Source organism: Prionailurus viverrinus, chromosome E2 (assembly GCF_022837055.1).
Source record: "Prionailurus viverrinus isolate Anna chromosome E2, UM_Priviv_1.0, whole genome shotgun sequence".
Lineage (NCBI taxonomy): Eukaryota > Metazoa > Chordata > Mammalia > Carnivora > Felidae > Prionailurus > Prionailurus viverrinus.
In genome coordinates, this window is record NC_062575.1 from 36,215,962 (window position 1) to 36,239,629 (window position 23,668).

The 23,668-nt window shown below is 39.6% G+C and overlaps 1 protein-coding gene across 2 annotated transcripts in view; it reads right to left on the reverse strand.

Moving 5' to 3' along the window:
* LONP2 (lon peptidase 2, peroxisomal) overlaps positions 1-23,668 on the reverse strand; it is a 115,699-nt gene that overhangs the window by 16,416 nt on the left and 75,615 nt on the right. For both annotated transcript variants that reach the window (XM_047834864.1, XM_047834863.1), the window contains exon 12: positions 4,694-4,836. In XM_047834864.1, coding sequence (XP_047690820.1) covers positions 4,694-4,836 — 143 coding nt within the window. The remainder of the gene's footprint in view (positions 1-4,693; positions 4,837-23,668) is intronic.

Sequence of the window (23,668 nt, forward strand, 5' to 3'; positions counted from 1 at the left end):
TATTGGAAAAGGTGACTATGATACTGTCCCTAAGTTTGAAATCTAGACTAAGTTCCCAGAACTCATTTTCCCACCTGTGTAGGGAATTCTAAAGGAATGTTAACTGTTAGTAAAAATGTGCCGTCTTACTTTCTCCCTCACTGTTCGTTTGTTAGGTTGGTCACACCTTTGGTAGTAACATATTTTTGCAGATTCTCTTTGATGAGAGTAAGTAGTTAGGGGTGGTATAAGACTATTAATTGTAGGTATAAAATCAGGACTACAAAAACAGTAAAAACAACCTTCTTTTTAAAATATATGTATTTTTTTTTGGTGATTGGGGATGGTCCTGTTAGTTTTTACAGAGTGCAGTGGTTGCAAGAACTAGCATTGTTTTTTTAGCATGTACCAGGCACTATGTGGGTGTTTTATATACATTACCTCACCAAATTCTAAAATCCACCCAAACACATACATACAATTACCCCCTGTGTCAGATGAACACATCACACTCGGGGAGGCTGGGCTCATCACCAGGTGAGAGACAGGCCTCCCTGCTCCTCTCAGACCTTCTTCCTCCTTCCTTCTCCTAAACCCCTGTTACTGCAGCTGGCTTTCCCACATTCATTCCCTTCTCCCCATTTTCTGCTTTCAAACACTATTCTCCTTCCTCACCACCCCGCATCCTGCCATCATCTATGTCATGCTAGCATCCACCTCCGGCTATCACCTACGGTGTCCTCAGAAAACAGCTGATGCTCTTCTGCTTCCTGGATTCTGTGTTCTCTGAACACCTCCCCAGTTCCAACAACAGTTTCCTCACTGTAACTCAGCCACTCTCCTCTGGGCCCTTATCACTAACAGATACCACACCACCTCTGAAACCTGATTAACCCTGCCATCCCTGATCGTTTTCTTCTCCTTCTAGTTCGCTTGTCCTCGAGACCATTGCTTTCTGCCACCTTCACATCATACACTTGCTCTGTCCTAGCTTCAGTTCTCTCCTTGTGTGACAAACGAACCTGTGTTCCAACATTATAACCGTTTTCTTGTGAGGGACTCACTATTTGTGCCCCTTTCCTCATTACCCCCACAAAGGGATCCTCATCACACACATGCCATTTCCTGCCCTTCACTCTTGGTCCCACCCCCAGCTCACCTTCCCAAAGACTCTGTACCCGCTGACCCTCTAGCAACATCCATCCTACCCTCTCTACGGGATCGCTGTTATCAGCAAACAGGGCTCCATTTGGAAACATTCTTCTTGTGGCCTCCACACTCCCTTTGAGCCACCTCATTTCTCTGCAATCATTCACAGCTTCTGAAAAGAGTTGCCCACACACTAATCCACTTTCCTGTCACCTCCCACTCTTTGTCCAACACACTCCCAAATCGACCATGCCCACCACTCCCTGTGGACCGCCTCTTTCGAGGTCATGGACTTCCATGTCAAAGCTAATACACAAACAGCAAACACATTTGGATGTCCCCTCCTTCATGAGGGTTTGTTTGCCATGCTCCTTTGTTTTCATGTCAGCATAAAACCTATTTCCCTCTTACCTGCCTGTTACTTCCGAACTTTTTTTTCCCCCCAGGGCTCCTCTTCTTCTCCATGACCCTAACTGTTGGCATCTTTAGGGCCTGCCCTGAGGCTACTTGCTTTTTTCTAGGTATACTTTTCCCTCTGGTGACCTTAACATTTCTGGGACTTTAAATATCCTCTCTTTTCTGACAGTTCTTTAATTTATACCTCCACCTTAGACCTCTCCTCTGAGGGACAGGCCTGCATGTCCACATGTCTCCTTTCCTGTGCCTCGGACATTTCACACTTAACATGTTCACAACGGAGCACCAGCCCTTGCCCTCCATGCCTGTCTTTCCTGCCTCAGTAGATGGCACCGCCATCCAAAGATCCTGTTGCTCCCACCTGATGACTGTGTCCTTTGTTCCCTGTCCATCATCCACCAGCAAGCCCGAGTCTACCTATAAAATGAGCCTCCAATGGTGCTGGAGCAGTGGCCCTGACGTCAGTCCTGCCTGTGTGCCTTCCTTACAGCACCACCCTCAACCTGGAATTATGTGTTAACCTGTTCATTTTCGCTATGGAAGTATCATGAAAGGAGAGACTGAATCCTGCCTGTTCACTACTGTATTTGCCAGCAGTGCCTTAATGACTATTTGCTGAACGAATGAAACTCTAGAAGAAAATGACAGACCCTAGACTTTTATCTTTATGGAGAACATAGGCATTTAAACCAAAAAAGGTGCCTTATAACACTGTGGGATCACCTCTACACATACTTCAACATTCTTAGTGTAATGTCTCTGCAGACTTTTTACCTGGGAGTGCATGAAGAGCGACAAAGACTGGCCACTGTGAATCCCCTGTGAGAACCAAGGCCTGCCCAGGTGCTGGTGCTCCATCTCTCTCACGTGAGAGACAGATCACACCTCTGGAGTCAGGCCTGAACCAAATCTCAGTTCTGGCAAAAGATGTGTCTTCTTGCAAGTTATTTAAACACTCTAAGCCTGTTTCCTCATCTGTTCTTGGAAAGAGGCCATAACTGAGGATTCAAAGATGTCTTACTTGTGAGAGGGTCTTCTGTGGTGCCTGATACCTAACAGATATACACAAAAAGTAGCCAAGAAACCCATCCCAACCTCTCCCATTCCAAAACACAGCACTACATTTGGTAAGAATATAAACAAAAATCTGACGTAGAGCAGATGGCGTTTTTTTTGGAACTGCCATACTTCAAGCCATTCTCTTTTAGCAGAGAAGGGCAGGAATTAGCTTGGTCTGACACAGTATTGAAGAAGAGCAGAAAGAATACTAGACTTGCCATCAGCTGGTCGGAGTCTGAATACTGACTTTGCCATTTGTACCTTATGGATTTAATCTCATTTGATCTCTTCAAACATCTTCCCGGGTGTAAAATGGAAGACTCCCAGCACAGTCATGGCCCTCAGGGACAACAAAGAGATGTTCCATAAATCTTAATCTTGGAGATGCAAAAGCTCAGGCAAGGCTGATTAAGAAGTTTGGAGCTGAAGGTCATCAGACCACTAGAAGCAGACAGAAACCCCAGGCTACAGGGTGAAGTCTCTCAAGTGTGGAAAAGATGAACGAAATGCTCCAAACTCCCAAATACCAGACCTACCATTCTAAGATGCTATTTATAAAGGCAAAATGGCCACTGGACTCTACCTTTCAGATTCATGTTGGTGAAAGTGCTCAGATGCCCAAGGGGAAATACAATGAGTTTCTCTAGAGCTGCTGAACAGTATTTGTGACATTTCTCATTTCTGTTCTTTTCCTCTTTTTTTTGGTGAAAGCTCCAAGAATGTCAACAATGCTTCCAAACCTAATAGCAGAAATGGCCAAGAGAGAAGGGTATATGCAACAGAAACACATATCGATATTTTGTTTTTATCTGTTGCTCTAGTTTAAATTCCCAAAGGACTGCTGGAACGTACAGTTCCAGAAAGCTTAGAGAAAAAAGCCCACTGGAAATTCAGGAGTCAGAACTTGTTTACATCTTTACTCTCAAGGCAACTGCATTCTCTCAGAACAGAAAAGCAGGTTTTGTTCACTTTCTCCACCAAAGAAAGTTTTGCTCCATTTCTTACAACATTTCAAAATTTAAATCCATGATAACTGAAGAATTCAAATACCCAATTTGCCTCTGATTCAACTGTTCAAGACCAGATTTACTGTTGAGAGTACAAATTTCTATTCTTGTAACAGAGTTTTACAGAGAGGCTCATTAGCTTTAATGCAGCTCAGAGTTTAAACAGATAAACAAGATGGGTTTGGGGACTATTTTTCCTTTCCTCAGTTTTAAGACTTGAGGAAAACCTTATCTACTCGTGATTTTAAAAATCAGATGAAGAGATTATCTTCTGCATAATTTATCAGATTTATTCTCCTGAAAATCTTGTTTTTCCTTAAACTGAAAGGAGGAGGTGATGGTAAAGCTTCTGAAGAAAGATGCTATGTTCAGTAGTATAATAAAATTCTTTTCTAGTAACTGACCCATAAATTAAGCTCACATAAGAATCCTCTGAAATGTATTAAAATCCCTCAGCAGGCATAGATTCAATACCTCTCCATCCAGCTGCCTCAACTCAGTCTTAGGGCTCAGGCCTTTCTGACTGGACACTCTGCTGTGAGGGACAGTTAGGGAGAAAGATGGAAATATGGCTCATGGCTCTGACCTAAAAGAAACTTAAAACTTATTAACAATGAAATGACAGATATTTGAAAGATACCATCTGGGTCTGGACAAAGATACCATCTGGGTCTGAAGCTAACGCTAGGCTCATGTTTTCAGATATTCTGTACTAGTCTGTTTGCCTACCTTTGTCTCCCAAGCCTTTGATAGCACACACAAAAAAATCCTTAATTAGGAATTAATAGGAATATAGAATTTCTAAGGAGGAAAGTCAGACACTGTTCATAAAATGGAACTAGAGGGCAGAGAATGAGCTCAGATCGAGTTTCCAGAAGAGCATATGGACAAGGTCCCTGGCTCTCTAAAAAAGCCTTATTATCACATAAAGCACTAAAATTCAATACCATAGAGAAAATAAGTTTCCAATCTCTGGACAAAATTCAGCCTCCCAAACCACCCGGTTCTACCTCTCTCCTAATCCATGAAGCAACTATCAGAATAAATTGGTGGGTATCAACAAAGGAAATGAGAATGATCACCTCCATTTCATACATTGGGGGCCCAAGGATGTCTTTCAGAGCATGGAAATCAATCAAAATCGGCATTTCGGGTGGTAGGGCTAAGTCCGTAGTGTCATTGATAGATTCAGGTTTTGCATCTTCTAAGATGTGTTCTTTACAACCTAAGAGAGAAAAATGTATTTAGAAATTCTCAGAGATTGGCAGCTTTGCAAATTCATTAGCAGTATGTATCAAACAGAAGCAAAGTAGACTTTAACAGATCAGTCACCTTTATGTATTTATTCAGGCACAAAAATTCACCTTGTGATCTGTAGAACTCAGGCAGAGAATCAGTCTTTCAAGAGCCCCTTGAAGGTGATGTAATGTGCTGTCTTGTTCATTTATTCAAACCTGTTTGTCCTCTACCCCTCGCACTCCATGTAAGCTCCAGGAGGGAACAACCCCGCCTGTCTTCTTTTTAACCATTATATTCTTAAGCCAGGAACAATGCCTGGCTCTGTTCAACTTTAGAAAACAGACACTGAAAGGCCAAATGCAATAGATTATTTTGTATAATTTCGTTAGATCAATGGGACACAAAGTTTCCAATTCCCTCTTCAGAGGAGTTCCATCAGGTGTCCCATTTCCTGATAGGCAGCATGAACTTGGAAATGACAGATCCCAGTATAAGCAATGCTTCTTTTTGTAAACACATAGTTCAACTCCAAGATTATCATTTTCCAATAAAACAAACATCATGGCAGTGCTAGGGTAAGAAAATATGAAGCCTGGTCTGAAATCCCTATAATGAAGGACTATTTCCTTTACCTGCCTAAGAGCCTTGGTTGCTAACAACTTGTCAGAGTACAGACTCATTTTGGTTTGAGCCTAGACAAACAAGGAGCAAGAGCCAACTGACCTATCAGACCACTTTCTACTGGTCTCTGTAATTCCAGTTTGAGGGAAGAAAAATGTTACTTAAGTCTGTAGCCAGAAACCTAAAATGAATAGATGTTTAAAAAATGTATGAGGGGCCCCTGGGTAGATCAGTTGGTTAAGTCCAACTTCGGCTCAGGTCATGATCTCACAGCTCTGGAGTTTGAACCCCACATTGGGCTTGCTGCTGTCAGTGTGGAGCCCGCTTTGGATCCTCTGTCCACCCCCCTCTCTGCCCCTCCCAGCTGGCACTCTCTCCCTCTCTCTCAAAAATAAATAAAACATTAAAAACGTGTATATAATATTTGACTGTATTCATCCTCATTTCTAGTTTTGCTTTTCTTTTAGCTTTGCCATACATAATTCTTCCAGTTCTTGTACTATCTCATGAAATGTTTTAAGGCATCTTTCTGGAAATGATTACTGTATGTAGTAACACACAACATACAGTCATTATAAAGTCACCACTGTCTATTTTATTTTTGTTATGATTCTTCCACTCTCATATCTCATGAAGTTAAAAGAACTGTCTCCTTTCCTTCCAAAAGTGATTCCTGAGTATGTTTAACAACATTAGACCCTAATTTTAGACTCTAATGATAACTGGAGACATCCTAGGATGTTCCTAAATGAGTCCCGTGCAGAACAACCTTGCTATGACCTTCACGGTGAATGGCTCTCTTGGTCTGCTCTTCTGCAGGGCCCTACGAGGGCTCCTCTTTAAGACTGAATCACGAGAGATACAGGACAGAAAGCAGACAAGAGCTCAGCTTTTCTGCCACTTGCTGGCTGTCAGACCGTAGGCCCAGCATTAAACCTTGAGCTACCTATCTCTACAGAATTTAGGAGAAAATCCTCTGTAGATCGCAAAGTGAAACGCACGTGTTGTACCTTAAACCAAGTCTGGAGTTACATCTATTCTTATAGTCATTTCTTCATAATGTCATTTCATCTTTCAAAGTTTGGATTCTAGGAAGTTTTCCCTGATCTTTACAACTTCTCACAGCACTTTTCTGTCTCACTAACTGCAGTGATCACTGAGTTACTCAGCAGCTTGTGGAAATGGGAGGTTTTCTGCCTGCTGCTCCGTGTGCAGCCTGTCTGAGCAGTATCAGTGACAAGAGCGGGAAGGTACTCCAATGGCCAGATGAGCTCCATTAGATCTCAAAGCAGCACAGAAAGCAGGTGTTGCTGCTTAAAATTAATGCACAGAAAGAAAAGCATCACCTGTGTAAGGTTACTGCTGTACCCTAAAAATGAAGGGTTCTGAAACTTCAGCCGACACACAGAAAGAGGCTGTGAGGCCCTTTTGCCTGGTGTGCCGCTGGATGGGCTTTCCTGAGATCTAATTACTGCTGCCAGCCTGGAATTCACGATCACAAGAGGAAGTCATACTGGATGGGTGAAAGCCAATCCACAATTACATAACCAATGCTTCAGGACATCCAATCCCTTTCCAAGTGGGGTAGTGAACTCAGGGCTTGGAGCACGGAGGGAGTGGCGATGGGGAGAGATATTTCTAACACAACTAGGCCTTGTAAGATAAAAGATGACAATTTATTTCAGGCTTTAGGAACAGCAACTGTGTTACGAAGCATTCAATACACTTAGAACTAATCTGTGCTTGAAAATGTTCCACCATTAGAACGCAAGCCTAGAGAACTAAAACTCAAACCAAAAAGATGGTACTCGCTAATCAGGAATGATAGGCCAGCACTGGATTTTAAGAGTCATCCATTAGGATCTACATGTACTGCAAAGTGAGAGTAAGGAACTACTGAAAATTCAGAGAACTCACACTTCTATTCCTCATTAAAACAAACAAGCAAAACATCATCTCAACAAAGACGCCATTGAAGGCATGAAGCCTGGGTTATAGATGAAAGCCCTGTGTCCTATGCATGAGCTTTCAAGCACTCAGCTCTAGTGTCATGTCCCCCTCCCTGCTCCCGCCAGGGGGATTAGTACCAAGAGAAGACTGTGGCAGGGTCCCAACAGTTCACTACCAGCCTTGCCCCAAGCAAGGTGGGCTTTTTAAGGCAAGGCAAACAGCAACAATAAAAAAAAGTTTAACCTCTGTTGCGTGCCCTGTCCCATGAGTGCTTCCTAACAAATGGCCAACAGTCACATGAAAGAGGATGGTTTCACCAAGCAGCAAAGAAATGTAAATTATAAAAGCAAGATACCATTTGCTGACTACCAAATTAAACTAATGAGCACAGAAGTTTAAAAAATGACAAAGATCAGTGTTAAAGAAAGTGAAGAGGTCTTCCTAAACACTGAGCTTATGGAAATATAAAAAGTGATTCAATCTTTCAGAAAAGCCATTTATCAATACACTGAAAGCCTCCCAGACATCCCTACTCTCAGACCTAGTGGTCCAATTTTGCAGAAACCTATCCTTAAGGTCACAATCAGAGGTGCAGACAAGTGTTGTGTAGGCAACAGTTAGACAACAAACCTACCTGTTGCAGCACTGGCTATAATTAGATCCAATATAAATACCCAAATTGGGAACATGATTAAGTAAACTGTGGAACATCTATCCAATAAAATACTACACAGTCATTAAAATTGTATCCCAAGTGTTTTTAAGTAACATGAGAAAATTGTTTTGAAACAATGTCAATTTGAGGAAAGAGGAGGGTATCCACTTTCACAAGGCACAATTTTTTACCAATGTAACATAATATAAATATACCTGAGTGTCAGGCTCTGTGCTGACTGTTCAGAGCCTGGAGCCTACTTCAGATTCTGTATCTCTCTCTCTCTGCCCTCCCCTGCTCACTCACTCACTCTCTCAAAAATAAACAAACATTAAAATAAAAAAAATTGGGGCACCAGGGTGGCTCAGTAAGTTAAGCATCTGACTTCAGCTCAGGTCATGATCTCATGGTTCGTGGGTTTGAGCCCCATGTCAGGCTATGTCCTGACAGCTCAGAGCCTGGAGCCTGCTTTGGATTCTGTGTCTACCTCTCTCTCTGCCCTCCCCCTGCTCACGCTGTCTCTGTCTCTGTCTCTCAAAAATAAACACTAAAAAATAAAATAAAATAATATACATGAGAACAAATGACATGATACAGTCCAAAATGTTAAACTTATTCCCTGAGTTATGAGATTAAGATTACATGATGAAATGGCCAATAAAAATCTCCAATCCTGGCTCTGACTTCCTAGTTGGCCTTGAAAAATGTTACTTTACCTCTTTGTATCTGGTTTCTCTAATCTGTAAAACCCTAATAATTATAGTAACCCTCACAGAGTCGCTGGGAGAATATAGCAATGTTTAAAGCCAAATATGTATAAATGGGAGGAAGTGAATTATATAGTTGGGAGAAATATTTTACACAGACTCTGCTAAGACTCGCAGGTCTTACTCCAGCCACTTTTGTTAGCAGAAGACAAAATGCAACCTAATTCCACCCAGGGCCCCAGAGATAGGGCTTTGACCACAGTCACAGGACAGCTGGGAATCACATAAATTTAACATATGTAAGAAAAAAGAAAAAGATATCAAAACTCAAGATTCTTCTCTGTGCTATAACATATATGACTATTACTAAATAAAACTGTTCTAAAAGTGGGAGGGACCTGAAGTTCTTCTTGTTGATCTACTCTGCTCAGAGATGTCTCCAAGCTCTTCTTTCATCCATGTTATCAGCCTGTTTTAACAGTCTAATTCAGGACACAGCCAGGATGGTCAGGGAATAACCAAGAGTTTCACAGCATGAAGGCAAGAGATAAGGGAGGAGCACTCTGGGGCACGGCGGGAAATGCACTCGCTCTGCTCAACAGCGGCCCCCCTGCAGTACAACAAACAGACATGTGCTGTGGTGATGGCTGCTGGCAAAACAAGAGTGCAGTGCGGGCTAAGCCGGGCTCTGGAGTTGATGTCACGCAGTTATTAGGAAAGGATATTCTATAGCTACAAATGTCTCATGAGAAAGGATTAGGCTTTCCTGAGCAGCTGTCCCTGGGACACGATTGAGTGTTTCTTTCCACCCACTTTTCCTCTCTCAGAGGAGCATGACTTCAATGAAAGCAGGCCCAAGAGCCCAAGAATCACTGTGGGAAGGAAGGAGAGAGGAAGACATTAAGAGGGGAGGTAAAGAGGAAGAGTAGAGGGCTATCATACCTCTGGAAACACCAGTAGCTTTGTGTTAAAAAAAAAAAAAGTTTCTTATTTTCTGAATAAATCTTGTGGCAAATAGTGTCTCTTGAAAGGTGATCCAACCAATGGAAAGTAGCAGAGGCCAGGAACACAAAACAGGCTACTAACTAACATCAACAGTTCCCCAGAATGTGGGGGAAATGAAAATCGAACAAACCACAGACCAGCCGTAGGTTTTCTACAATCATCTCTACTGCAGACAGAACATTTTAGTTATCACTTATTCTCTATATCCTGCTTAACTTCAAGTATGTACTACAATCTCAAGTGCCAGCTCATGAGTTCAAAAGCTGCATTTTCTGGCATAGTGATAGTAGGAACCCTTTCATCTCGATTATGGAAGAAGTGTTCATTTTCACAAAGAGTGGGTTTTTAATGCTGGTGGGGTAGGGTTGGAGGAGGGAAGAATGGCATGTAGCAGAATCCCCAGGACCCAAAACACAGGGTTAATTCTTCAAAGAAATGAACATTATCTGTTTCTGTCATATTAATACAATGTCCCTGGGAAATAGTTTCTTGAAAATGTGTGGGTCTCACTCTGAAGATTAGCAGAATTCAGGAAGAATCAGGAATTCAAGAAGCATAGGATAAAACCATGATATATAAAATTTCAAAGGCCAGGCAGAAAGTCAAAGATCTGGCTCAGCTCTCCATTTTATACTCAAGGAAACTGAGACCTTAAGTGCATAGCAAATCACAGACAGTACCAGGATTCCTGGCTCCTGGCTAAGGTCACCTTTTTGGTCCAGTCTAGAAAAACCACCTAAAGTTCAAGAGCTCCTTGACAAAACAAGGCAACCTGGTGGTAAATTTAGAGATTAGATTATTTTTTTCCTAACTGGAAATAATCAACCTAAGTGGTATTACAGACAAGGATTCTCTTTTATGAGTTTCATAAAAGAAAAAAAAAAACAACCTATGAAATGAGTGGAAAGAGATTGCTGTGTATCCTGTCCAGTGTATCCTTCCAGCTGGTCTGTGTTTTACTGCTTTTAAGCTATTTTTCAATTCTGTATGCTACAGTAACCAGAAAGTAATGCAAATGATGCTCGTCCATAGAAACGGAAGTGAACTTTGTCATGTACAGGTACAGTTTTCCCAAGGCGCTAGTTTTGCACATTTCAGCATTCCTGACTATGTACATACGTGTGTACTTTCTGGATCTCCACTGAACCAACTGTAACATGTCTAATTAATAAGTTAATGAAAATCTTTTGATGCATCATTTTATATTTATATGATAGTGATGATTTTGTTATTAAGAAAAGAGTAACAGATCTTCCCAGCAGACAACTCTTACCCATTTTGAGTAGCTAATATTTTTCGATTAAAAAGATCTTAGGGCCTCAGACAGATATACAGATACACCAAATCGCTTTAGGTACAAAAACATGAAACATCCCATTTTCAGTATTCTTCCCTTTGGGTAGATCCTTGGAAATATACAGTAGAGGTACAACCCACCTTCCTTACCTCCAAGACGCCTGGGAGTCAAGAAAGCCTGGGTTTTGGTCCGGGTCTTTCCACCTGGTAAGCTCTAGGACTTTGGGAAATTCCCTTAACCTTTTCAAAACTTTTTATTATGGTAAAATGTGTATCACATAATATGGATTTTAACCATCCACAAGTATACAATTCAGTGGAACTAAATACATTTGCAATGCTGATATAACCATCACCACCATGTATACCCAAAACTACTTCATCATCTCTGTATAAACTCTGTGGCCATTAAATAATATCTCCCCATTCTCCCTCCCTTCTATTCTACTTTTCTGTCTCTATGAATGTGCCTATCCTAGGTAGCTCATTACATGGAATCATAGAATATCTGCCATTCTGTGTCTGGCTTATTTCATTTAGCACAAGGTTTTCCAGGCCTAGTTATGTTGTAGCATCAAATTTTCATCCTTTTTTCCCACTGTATGTATCCACCACATTTTGCTTATCCAGTCATCTGCTGATGGACAACTGAGTTGTTTGTGTCTTTTGGCTATTGTGAATAATGCTGCCAAGAACACTGGTATCTGTCTGAGTCCCTGTGTACCACACCCTTTTGGATATACACCTAGAAGTGGAATTTCTGGGATATATGGTGGTTCCATGTTTAACTTTTTGAGGGACTGATGAACCGTTTTCCACAGCAACTACACCATTTTATGCTCCTTCCAACAATGCATGAAGGTTCTAATTTCTCCACATCTTTACCAATGCTTTTTATTTTCCTTTTTTTTCTTATAGGCATGAAGTAGTATTTCATTATGGTTTTCATCTGCACTGATCTACTGACTAGTGATGTTGAACATCTTTCCATGTGCTTATTGGCCATCTGCCTATCTTCTTTGAAATGTCTATTCAAGTCCTTTGGTCATTTTTGAATTGGGTTGCTTTTGTTGGTTAAAGTTGTAGGAGTTCTTTATACATTTCTGGATATCAATCCCTAATCAGATATATGACTTGCAAATATTTTCTTCCGTTTTCTTTTTTTATTTTGTGTCTTTTAGTGTCCTATCCATATCACTGCAAAATCTAATGTCATGAAGATTTTCCCCAATGTTTCATTTAAGAGTTTTATAACTTAAGCTCTTAAATTTAGGTCATCGATCAAATTTTAATTTCCATATTTATTTTAATTTTGTATTAATTTTGTATTTATGTATTTGTTTTGTAAGGGCCCAACTTCATTCTTTTGCTTGTGGATATCATTTTCCCAGCACTATTTGTTAAAAAGACTTTCCTTTCCTTATTGAATGGTCTCGGTATCCCTGATAAAAATCAACTGACCATATATGTGAGCCTTTATTTCTGTGCTCTCTATTCTATTCTACTGATCTATATGTCTGTCCTTATGCCAGTACCATACTGTCTTAATTAATGTAGCTTAATAGAAGATTCAAAGTCAGGAGGTGTGAGTCCTCCATTTTGATCTTTTTCAAGATTGCTTTGGGTAGCTGGGGCCCACAGCAATTCCTAATGAACTGAAGATCGATTTTCCCATTTCTCTGAAAAAGACTTGAAGTTCCAGAAGAGACTGTACTGAATCTGTAGACGGCATTGAAACGGTAGATCTTAACAATGTTAAGTCTTTCTATCCATACTTCCATTTACTTAGGCCTTTTAAAATTTCTTTCCAGCAATGTTTGGTATCTTTTACCTCCTTGATTAGATTTATTCTTAAGCATTTAATTCTATTAGATGCCATTGTAAATGGAATTTGCTTTTTCATTTTGTTTTTTCTCATCAGGTAAGTATAATCTTTAATACCCATCCCCTATTTCTCCCATCTCTGCCCCTACCTCCCCTCTAGTACAACCAACAGTTTGTTCTCTATAGTTAAAAGTCTGTTTTTTGGTTTGTCTTTTGTTTTCTTCCTTTGCTTGTTTTATTTCTTAAATTCTGCCTTTGAGTGAAATCATATGGTATTTATCTTTCTCTTATTTCACCTAGCAAACATGTTGTTGTAAATCACAAAATCTCATTCTTTTTATGGCTGAATAATACTCCATTGTGTGTGTGTGTGTGTGTGCGCGCGCGTGCGCGCGTATACACTGCAACATCTGTATCCAATCATGAATCAATGGACATTTGGGCTGCTTTCATAGCTTGGCTATTGTAAATAATGCTGCAATAAACAAAGGGGTGCATGTACCCCTTTGAATTACTGTTTTTGTATTTTCTGGGTAAATATCCAATAGTGCAATTACTGGATTGTAGGGTAGTTCTATTTTTAACTTTTTGAGGAACCTTCATACTATTTTCCTCTGTAGCAGCTTGCATTCCCACCAACAGTGCAAGAGGGTTCCTTTTTCTCCATCCACATCCTTGCCAACACCTGTTGCTTCTGTGTTTTTGATTTCAGTCATTCTGACAGGTGTGAAGTGATATTTCATCGTAGTTTTCATTTCCATTTGCTACCGTAAACAGAACTGCTTTCTTAATTTCCTGTTCAGATTGTTCATTTCCCTTATCATCTTAAGCTTCCACTTCCCCATCTGAAATGAGAGAAATCGTATCTACACTTCAAATAGTTGTTATAGGGACAATGGACATAGGATATATAGGAATAATGAAAGCACAGTGTAGCCACTAAGTTTAGCCTAGGTTAGAATCTTGACTCTGACACTTATTGGCCTGTAAACCCTGCCTAGAGCAAGTCTGTTAGCACCATTTTCCCTAAAGCATTTGAGCACTTTGTCTCTGTGCCACATTTCAGCAATTCTCACAGCATTTTAAACTTTTTCATCATTATTATATGGTGGTCTGTGATCAGTGATCTTTGCTGTTACTATTGTAATTGTTTTGAGGCACCACAAATCACATCCATATAAGAGGGCAAATTTAATCGGTAAATGTTATGTGTGTTCTGACTGCTCTACTGACAGCCATTCCCATCTTTCTCCCTCTCCTTGGACCTTCCTGTTCCCTGAGACACAACAATACTGAAATTAAGCTAATCAATAACCTTACAATGGCCTCTAAGTGTTCAAGTGAAAGGAACAGACACATATACACTTTAAGTCAAAAGGTAACAATGATTAGGCTTAGTGAGGGAGGCATGTCTAAAGCCAAGAAAGGCTGAAAGCCCGCCCTCTTGGCCAAACAGCCAAGTTGTAAATGCCAAGGAACAGTTCCTGAAGGAAATTTAAAGTGATACTCCAGGGAACACATGAATGATAAGAAAGTTAAACAGCCTTACTGCTGATATGGAGAACGTTTGAGTGGTCTGGAGAGAAGATCAAACCAGGCACACAATTCCCTTAAGCGCACATTCCCCCAGAGCCAAGGCTCTAAGTCTCTTTAATTCTGTGCAGGCTGAGAGAGGGGAGGAAGCTTCAGAAGAAAAGTCTGAAGCAGGGAGAAGTTGGTTCATGAGGTTTAAGGAACCAAGCCATCTTTATAACATAACAGTAAAAGGAGAAGCAGCAGTGCTGATGGAGAAGCTATAACAGGTTATCCAGAAGATCTAGCTAAGGTAATTAATGAAGATGGCTACAGTAAAAACAGATTTTCAATGCAGATGAAACAGCTTTCTACTGGAAGAAGATGCCATCTAGGACTTTTACTGCTAGAGAGGAAAAGTCCATGCCTTCAGAGCTTCAAAGGACAGATGACTCTCTGCAGCTGGTAACTTTAAGTTGAAGTCAATGCTCAGTTACCACTCCAAAAATCCTAGGGCCCTTAAGAATTATGCTAAATCTACTTTGACTGTGTTCTACAAATAGAACCACAAAGCCTGGATGACAGCACATCTATTTACAACATGGCTTACTGAACATTTTAAGGCCCCTGTTAAGATCCACTGCTCAGAAAAAAAAGATTCCTCTCCAAATACTGCTGCTCATTGACAATGCACCTGGTCACAAAAGACCTCTGATGAAGATGTAGGAGATTAATGTTGTTCTCATGTATGCTAAAACAATATTCATTCCGCAGCTCATGGATCAAGGAATAATTTTGATTTCTGAGTCTTATTTAAGAAATACATTTTTGTGAGATTATAGCTGCCATAGATAGTGATTCCTTTGATGGATCTGAGAAAAGTAAACTGAAAATCTGGAAAAACTGAAAATCCATTATGGATGGTATTAAGAACATTTGTGATTCATGGGAAGAGGTCAAAATATCAACGTACAGGAGTTTGGAAGAAGTTGATTCCAATCCTCACAAGTGACTTTGAGGGGTTCAAGATTTCATTAGAGGAAGTATCTGCAGATGTGTAAAGGATAAGAGAACTAGAATTAGAAGTGGAGCCTAGAAATGGGACTGAATTGGTGCAATCTCATGACAAAACTTTAAGGGATGAGAAGTTGCTTCTTAAGGATGAGCAAAGAAAGGAGTTTCTTCAAATGGAATCTACTCCTGATGAAGATGTGGTGAAGATTCTTGAATGACAACAGAGGATTCAGAATATTACATGAATTTAGTTGATAAAGCAGCAGCAGGGTTTGAGAGGACAGGCTCCCAATTTTGAAAGAAGTTCTACTGTGGGTAACTGCTACCAAACAGCACCACATGCTGCAGAGATATCATTAGTGAAAGGAACAGTCGCTGTGGCAAATTTCATTGCTGTCTTAAGAAATTGCCACAGCTACCCCAAACCTTCAGCAGCCACCACCCTGAACAGTCAGCAGCCATCATCATCGAGGTAAGATCTTTCACCAGCAAAAATTATGATTAAGATTCACTGAAAGCTCAGATGATGATTAACATTTTTAGTAATAAAATATTTTTAAATTAAGGTATGTATATTATTTTTTTTGACATAATGCATACTTAACAGACTACAGGATAGTGTAAATATAACTTTTATAAGTACTGGGAAACCAAAAAAATTCACTTGATTCACTTTATGTGGTGTTCTGGACCCAAGCCCTCAATATCTCCAACGTATCCCTGTATTCATGTTCTTCACTACTTGCAAATAAGTCTTTCTAAATCATTGCTCTGATTACATCACTTCCACGTTTCCTCATCTTTACTGGCCTACATCACAAATTAAGCAAATTCCTAACTTCTAGAAGTTGTGTTCAAGATCAACCACAATAGATGCCAAACCACTTAAAAAAAAATTTTTTTTTTTACATGTATTTATTTTTTGAGAGAGAGAAGCAGAGCACAAGTGGGGGAGGGGCAGAGAGAGAATGAGACACAGAATTCGAAGCCGACTCCAGGCTCTGAGCTGTCAGCACAGAGCCTGACGTAGGGCTCAAACTCACAAACTGTGAGATCATGACCTGAGCTGAAGTTGGATGCTTAACCGACTAAGCCACCCAGGCACCCCCCAAATCACCTTTCTCATTGTAGTTCCCACTATTCTGGAACACCTTTTAGGCTGAAGGGAGTGAACAGCACCCAGACCATAATTTGACAGTTATGGAGCAAAACCTTGTCTAAGAAACTGGGCCCTATGTTCCTTATCTGCAGAAGGAGAGTCAGCCTAGATGAGCTCTAATCTTGCCACACCAACTCATCACAGTGCCTTACACAATACAGCTCTTTAGTTATGCCTGTTGAAATAAATCTTTGTAAAATCTCTGGACGAATGACAAATCACCAAAACAATGATTACTTTGATCTGCCAAAAGATTACTGTTCTTAATGCTGACTTTCTGGGGTAAACATAAACATTTTTAATTAGTGAAGATTAATTATGTAATAATATTATTACAATCATGCTGGGCTCCTGAATTCTGAAGCAGGAGCAAAATGAAATTCATTTGAACTGTTATTTGTGTGCATGGGTGCAGGAGGTGTGTTACTAGGTGTGTCAACAGCTAGTTGGCAGACAGGTTGCCCACGGACCAATGAAGGGGAATACTGTTTATATCTCAACTCTTTAGTGTGGGTATGTATATATGGATCCAGACTGCATTTAGGCCTAAAGAGAAAGATTTGTATGGTTGCAGTTATAAAAACAACTAAGTTTTGTTTTGTTTTGTTTTGTTTTTTTAACTGAGTCTGCTTTAAAAAGTGAGATGAGATGCTGAGATTATAAACGGCCTTGTCATTTCTTACAAGATAGTACAAGTACGTGCCTCATAGCTAAACTGACCATGGACACAATGCTTCTGAGAGCTTTCTCTTGGGAAGGCAGAAAGGGGAAAACAAAGTATCTTAAAAACAAATCAGAAAAACAAGTATCTTAAAAACAAATCAGAAAAACCTGAATATTTCCAACTGTATAATTTGTGCTGTCAGTTTCAGGTTAATCTTTTCCAGAAAACCATGCTCCCAGCCAGAGGAAGTGTGCTAAATGCAACTGAGATTCAAGTTACTGACTGGGGCTGCCAAGGCATTTGTGCCTGCATATTTTCAAACTTTTTTTTTTTTTTTTTTTTAAAGGAATTAGTTCTAATGGAGAAATCCGTGGTTCAAATGCCCAGAAAAACCCTTATGCTAGCAACAAAATCTTTAACATCCTTTCTGCCAGTATTTAATTCATTACTTTGGGGATGATGATCACAACCTTAACATGACCAAATACATTTTCTTTCAAATTCACCTACTAAACATTTCTACATAGTAAATACTGAGATATTGACGGAAATTATGATTGTGAACCATCTCTCAATTTTAGAAGTAGTTATCTGTTCATGAAAACAAAGAGTATTAAAACAGAATATCTGGAAAACATATTTTCCCATCTATTTATCCATTCCAATTAATTCTGAGATGTAAGCAAACGACCATTTTGTCTCAACTTACTAAAAGCAATTTCAAAAAGCTACAATATCTATAACAAAGCTTTAAATGATCAATTCAGTGCCTCACAGCACTTTTTTAAAAACTTTTTTTTAACACTTATTTATTTTTGAGAGACAGAGCATGAGTGGGTGAGGGGCAGAGAGAGAGGGAGTCATAGATTCTGAAGCAGACTCTAGACTCTGAGCTATCAGCACAGAGCCCAACGTGGATATCAAACTCATGAACTGCGATATCATGACCTGAGCCAGTGTCAGATGCTTAATCAACTGAGTCACCCAGGCACCGCCCCTATTAGCACTTTAAACACTGGCACAATGCTTGAAACATCTCACATCTAAAAATTATTTTTTATATATCTACTTCCTCCAATGGACTAAATATATTCATTAGAGGAGTTTTCCTTCATCTGCTTCCCAGGAACCAATCTAGAACCTGGCATACAGTAAATGCTAGCTGAATCACTGACTGAATGAGATACTATACAAGGGTCCAAGACACAGGGTCTTAACTTTGTACCAGACAAAGGAGCATGGACCACTGTCTCCAAGAAGGTTTTGTGCATGAATAAATCTCATTTCCTGTATTAGAGATTCAAAAAATAGTCTTGGGAAACTTTATTATCAGTTAAAATGCAGAGGCCATGTGTAATATTAACAAAAAATGCTATTGTTATTAATATCTTGCAACTTAAAAGGGTGGTTTTGATCACATGAGACAATGACACTTAAAGGCCATGACATCTTCCTATATGATTCATTAAATGAAACAATGGCTTTTTAATTTGTTGACAATATTTGATTTTCCTGTCCCAAAATAGAGTTTAAATAACAAATATTTTGTCTCCTATCATACGTAAGTAGGGTTTTTCCTTCATTGCCACTTCCTTCCAGTCTACATAGGCAAACAAATCTTTCTTAAACCAGGCCAATATTGATGAGGGAACAATGAATAAATTAGTGTAAATGTCAGAAAAAAATATTAATATATCTTCATGACACTGGCACTACATGCCAACATGATATTTTCATTTCAGCATTAAAACATCACTTGATTTTACATGTTTGGACACAACATGCTGCCTAATATCCCTACAAATACAAAGTATTAAGCATACAAACTCTTATTCTCTAGATTTCATTTTTCTTTTCTTCTTTTTCTTTTTTTTTTTTGTAATCTTGGTTTGTAAAACCCAGTTAGCTGTAACAGAACCCTACAAATCTCCAAAGCTTTAGAACCAGCAAGCCAGGTGCCTTGGGACTAATACTCTCTCTTTAGTCCATCTTCCTCCACAGTTAACCTTAGTTCCTTTGACTATTAAAAAATTTTATTTGTCCTGAGCCCTAACACAATCAAAGGAAAGATAAGCAAGAACAGGTGAAGAAACGCTTTACATACTGAAATGGAAAGCTGAATTAAAACTTCTAAGCCCTGTTTATGTGACCTGGATCTCAGATAAGAAATCAGCTCAAGTATGACGCGTGGATCATGATCAATGGCACAGACTTCAGTGTTGGCTTGGAAAAATCCTTCTGACAAAGAAGTTTCTTAGACTGTGATGGCTGCTAAATTGCTATAGCTGTTTAAATTGGTAAATTCTGTAATAAGAAGAAATATTCAAAGTTGTGTAACTTCAGGATTAGGAAAAGGTAGGGCCAATTTAAATCCAGTGTCCATAAATACTAAAACTGGGACTTGTTACAAGGTGCTCAAAGACCTCTTACCCATCAGACACAGGCATCTCCTCAGAAATGAAAAATCTGTCTTCTCAGTATTATAACAATCTAAAATAAACAGCCAAAGTGTCTGGTGTACAGTTTTCAGGTTCAGAGGCACACACCCAAACTATTCTCTCTTTTTTGTTCTAACACTAGCCAGAAAAGAAGATATGGGATTCCGGTTCAGACAGTTGAGGACGTTTACATGTGACTGGAACCAAGTGACAGCAAACTACTCAATTATCCTTGCTTCACTAAAAACAGCTAACAATGTTTTTATGTTCCCAAAGAAAACAAACAAGAACATCAACAAAATCCACACTGAAAGCTGACAAAACAGGCTGTTTCAATTGTTGCTAAAGAACCACTCATTTGCCTGCGAGCCTTATTAAGCTCTTCTCCCCCAAAGGCCCACCTAGCAGAGTAACACAGCTACTCTTAACTGTTTCTGCAGCACAGAAATTCCCACTCTCTATTAACAACCAAACCACAGGTTTTCTTTAGAACTCTGAACAAACTATCTCAACTCTCAGAAATGGGGTCTGTATTAACAGACATGAGATGTATAAAAGCCTTCTTTAAAATAAAGAAAAAAAGGAATCTGTGAGAGCTAGTCTTCAAGATGACCCCCAGCAATCCCCACTTCCTAGGTTTCACATGCCTGTGTGGTGCCGTCTCTCATTGTACCAGAGTTGGTCTGTGTGACCAACAGAATGTGGGAGAAGTGATGACTACATCAGATTATAGCTTCTGTTCTAGACTCTCTTTGTCTTTCCCTTTCGCATACCACTCTTATGGGGGAAAGCCAGTGGCCATGTCGTGAGAGTAGGGAGAGCCTTATATGGTGACAGACTGAAGATCTGGCCAATAGTCAGCAAGGAACTGAAATCAGCTAACCACCATGGAGGTGACGTTGGAAGCACATGTTCCCTGAGTTAAGTCTTCAAGTTGGCTGACAGCTTGAGTCTAACCTCATGGGAGGTCTTGAGCCATAACTCCCCCAGCAAAGTTTAAACTGCTCCTGGATTCCTGACCCACAGATACTGTGAGATGATAAATGTTTGTTAAATGCTTTAATCTACTAAATTTTGGTGTAATTTGTTACACAGCACTAGATAACTAATGTAAAATCCAAAAGATAGGGACAGTTCTTGCAACAAGTACAAGACTGCTCCAAGAAGTCAAAGACAAAAGAACTTAGCAAAAAGTTACATAAAGCTCAGAGGTCACTTCCTAAAAACATTACAATGTTTTCTCCATTGTACTACTTCAATTACAGTATTCTCCACTGATACAAGAAATGTATTCATGACATTCATGACAGCAGACGAGTGACGAGAGAATTGGTAGGATTCAGATTTACAGAGGACTGATTAAAAAAAAAAACAGCTGAAAGAATCAAAACACTTGATTCTCTTGCAGGAACAGCTTCCTGTTTTGGTTACAAAGGAGCCACACTTAAAATAACTATCATAAAGGATACTCAGGGCCTGAGAAGTCAATGGCAGGAAGCCACAACAAAGAACACTGAAGGTGGCCCAACAGAAGAGGATTCCTCCCGGAAATGGACCCGAGAAAGGCTAGGAGAAGAGCTAGCCTCGAGAATGAATGGCACGTACAGTGACAAAAGCACAATACGCAAGGAGCAGGCATCCAAAATCCCTCAACACATGGTTCTTCCCACGGCCTCTGACCCACTGGCTCCTGGCAATACTAAGCAGATGTGCTAATGCAGCAGGGTACCTGTCCTCCCCCAGTCAGTCGTGGGTGCACTGGGAGAATTAAAGTTAACAGATGAGGAGAACTGGTGCCGTAAAATTCACCTATTTTATCTTGACGCATTTTTAACTGTGAAGTTGTCTGGAAGGGACATACCAAAAAATTAAGCATATTATGTCTACCTTCTTCCACTTAATATTAGGTCGATTTTACTATCGTACCCAAGGCAAAGGTACCAGAGAAACAATACGTGTCAAAATACAACCCAGTCAAACAGAGATCCAAACCAAACTACAGAAATTGTCAGAGTCTGACCTGTGGTCAGCAGGGTCCTCAGGGAATCTATAATGGGAGGACAGGCATGTTTTCACGGACATCAAATCCTACTGCTTATGACTCATACCACCCAACCACTCAGCTTTTTCTCTCCCAACTTATAGCTTCTATTTTCTTGGGGACTGGGAAATAGCCAAGTTTATAAAGATGCATCAGCTAACAGAATCAAATAGGCAAGGCACAGTGTTTATCGGGGAATGTTGTGAAGGGATATGAATTGAATCAAACTAGACAGCTACTGAGAATCCTGTACAAATGAGATTTTATCATCAATTAGGTGAAGAGTGGTCACCTGAGGGCACAAAACAAAGGTTATATAGGCTGGTAATTTCTTCACATTTTTTTTTTCCTGCCTACTTTGGGTATTACCACTATATCTATTCAACATCCTCCTGAAGGTCTCAGCTAGTACATCAGGGAAGACATGAAATAAAAGGTGTAATAACAGCAAAGGAAGAAGTAGAAACTGACATTATTTCCAATTTTGATAACTGATGGTGTACACAGAAAATCCAGAAGAATCTATAGTTAGAATTAATAAGTCAATTTGGCAAGTTTGCTGAATAGAGGTCAATGTAGTATGCCCACATGGTAGTAGCAGAAAAAAATTAGAAAATAAAAAATTAAAAATACCATTTACAATTATATACATACACAAAGATCCAGCAACTAGGAATATATCTAAAGAAAGAATATGCAAAACCTCATCACTGGAAACTATTAAAACACTTAAAACATTTATTGACTTAAATCAAGCTAGTCATAAATTAGGAGACATGATAATATCAAATTGTCAATTCTCCCCAAACTGATTTATAGATTCAATGCAATCAAAGTATCAGGAGGTTTTATTTACTTATTTGTGGAAATTGACAAGCTGATTCTAAAATTTATATGGCTAAAGGACCTACAGCGACACCTGGGTGGCTCAGTCAGTTGAGCACCTGAATCTTGATTTTGGCTCAGGTCATGATCCTGTAGTGTCTGGGTTCGAGCCCTGCACTAGACTCTGCACCGATGGCTTGGAGCCAGCTTGGGATTCTGTCAGCCTCTCTCTGCCTTTCCCCTGCTTTGCTGACAGCACAGAGGCAGCTTGGGATTCTTTGTCTCCCTCTCTCTCTGCCCTTCTATTGCTTGCTGTCTCTCTCTCTCAAAAATAAATAATCATTAAAAAAATAATAAAGGACCTACAATAGCCCAGGCAATCCTGAAGAACAAAGCTGGAGGACTTACCCTAAACTAGCTATCAAGACTGTCTAGGACACAGTCATTCTTGAACCTGTGTATGATGCCACCACTGGAAATTTCATCCCAGGCCCAAAGTACCCATTCACTCCTTACACGTTCCTAGAAGTGTTTATCTGTGAGTTCTATAACATAAACACAGTATTCCTTCAAGTGATATTTTAAAAGCTTATTTATAATGGCGTCTTATATACCTCATGAATAACCATTAAATCTGTGTTATTTCTTTTTTTTCTAGCTAATTTTTCAATTCTTTCTATGAAAGTAAGAAACTAGCATCTTGAGGTTAAGTTTAATGTAGCTTCACCAATAAATACTATTATTTTTCAAAAATAATTGAGAATGTTCCATATTCTGAAAAACTATAAGGAGTGATTAGAACACAAATCATTTCCTGAGGATCATTTTTGAAGGGAAAATCTTACTAGATATTAAATGGACACATATGATACATAAGTACTGGAACAAATGGACATTTGCCTAACTCTTTACAGAGAAACATCCAAGTATGCAAAATTGAGTAAATCAGACATGTGTGTCCATAGCTAAAGGCAGGCAAAAAGGAGAATAAAACTTTAGCCACCCATTTTTTTTTTAATCTCCCAACACAACCAATATCCCGGAAGGAAAAAAGTACAATTCAGAATACTACAGTGACATGCGAAAAACACAGGCAGTACTGCTTTT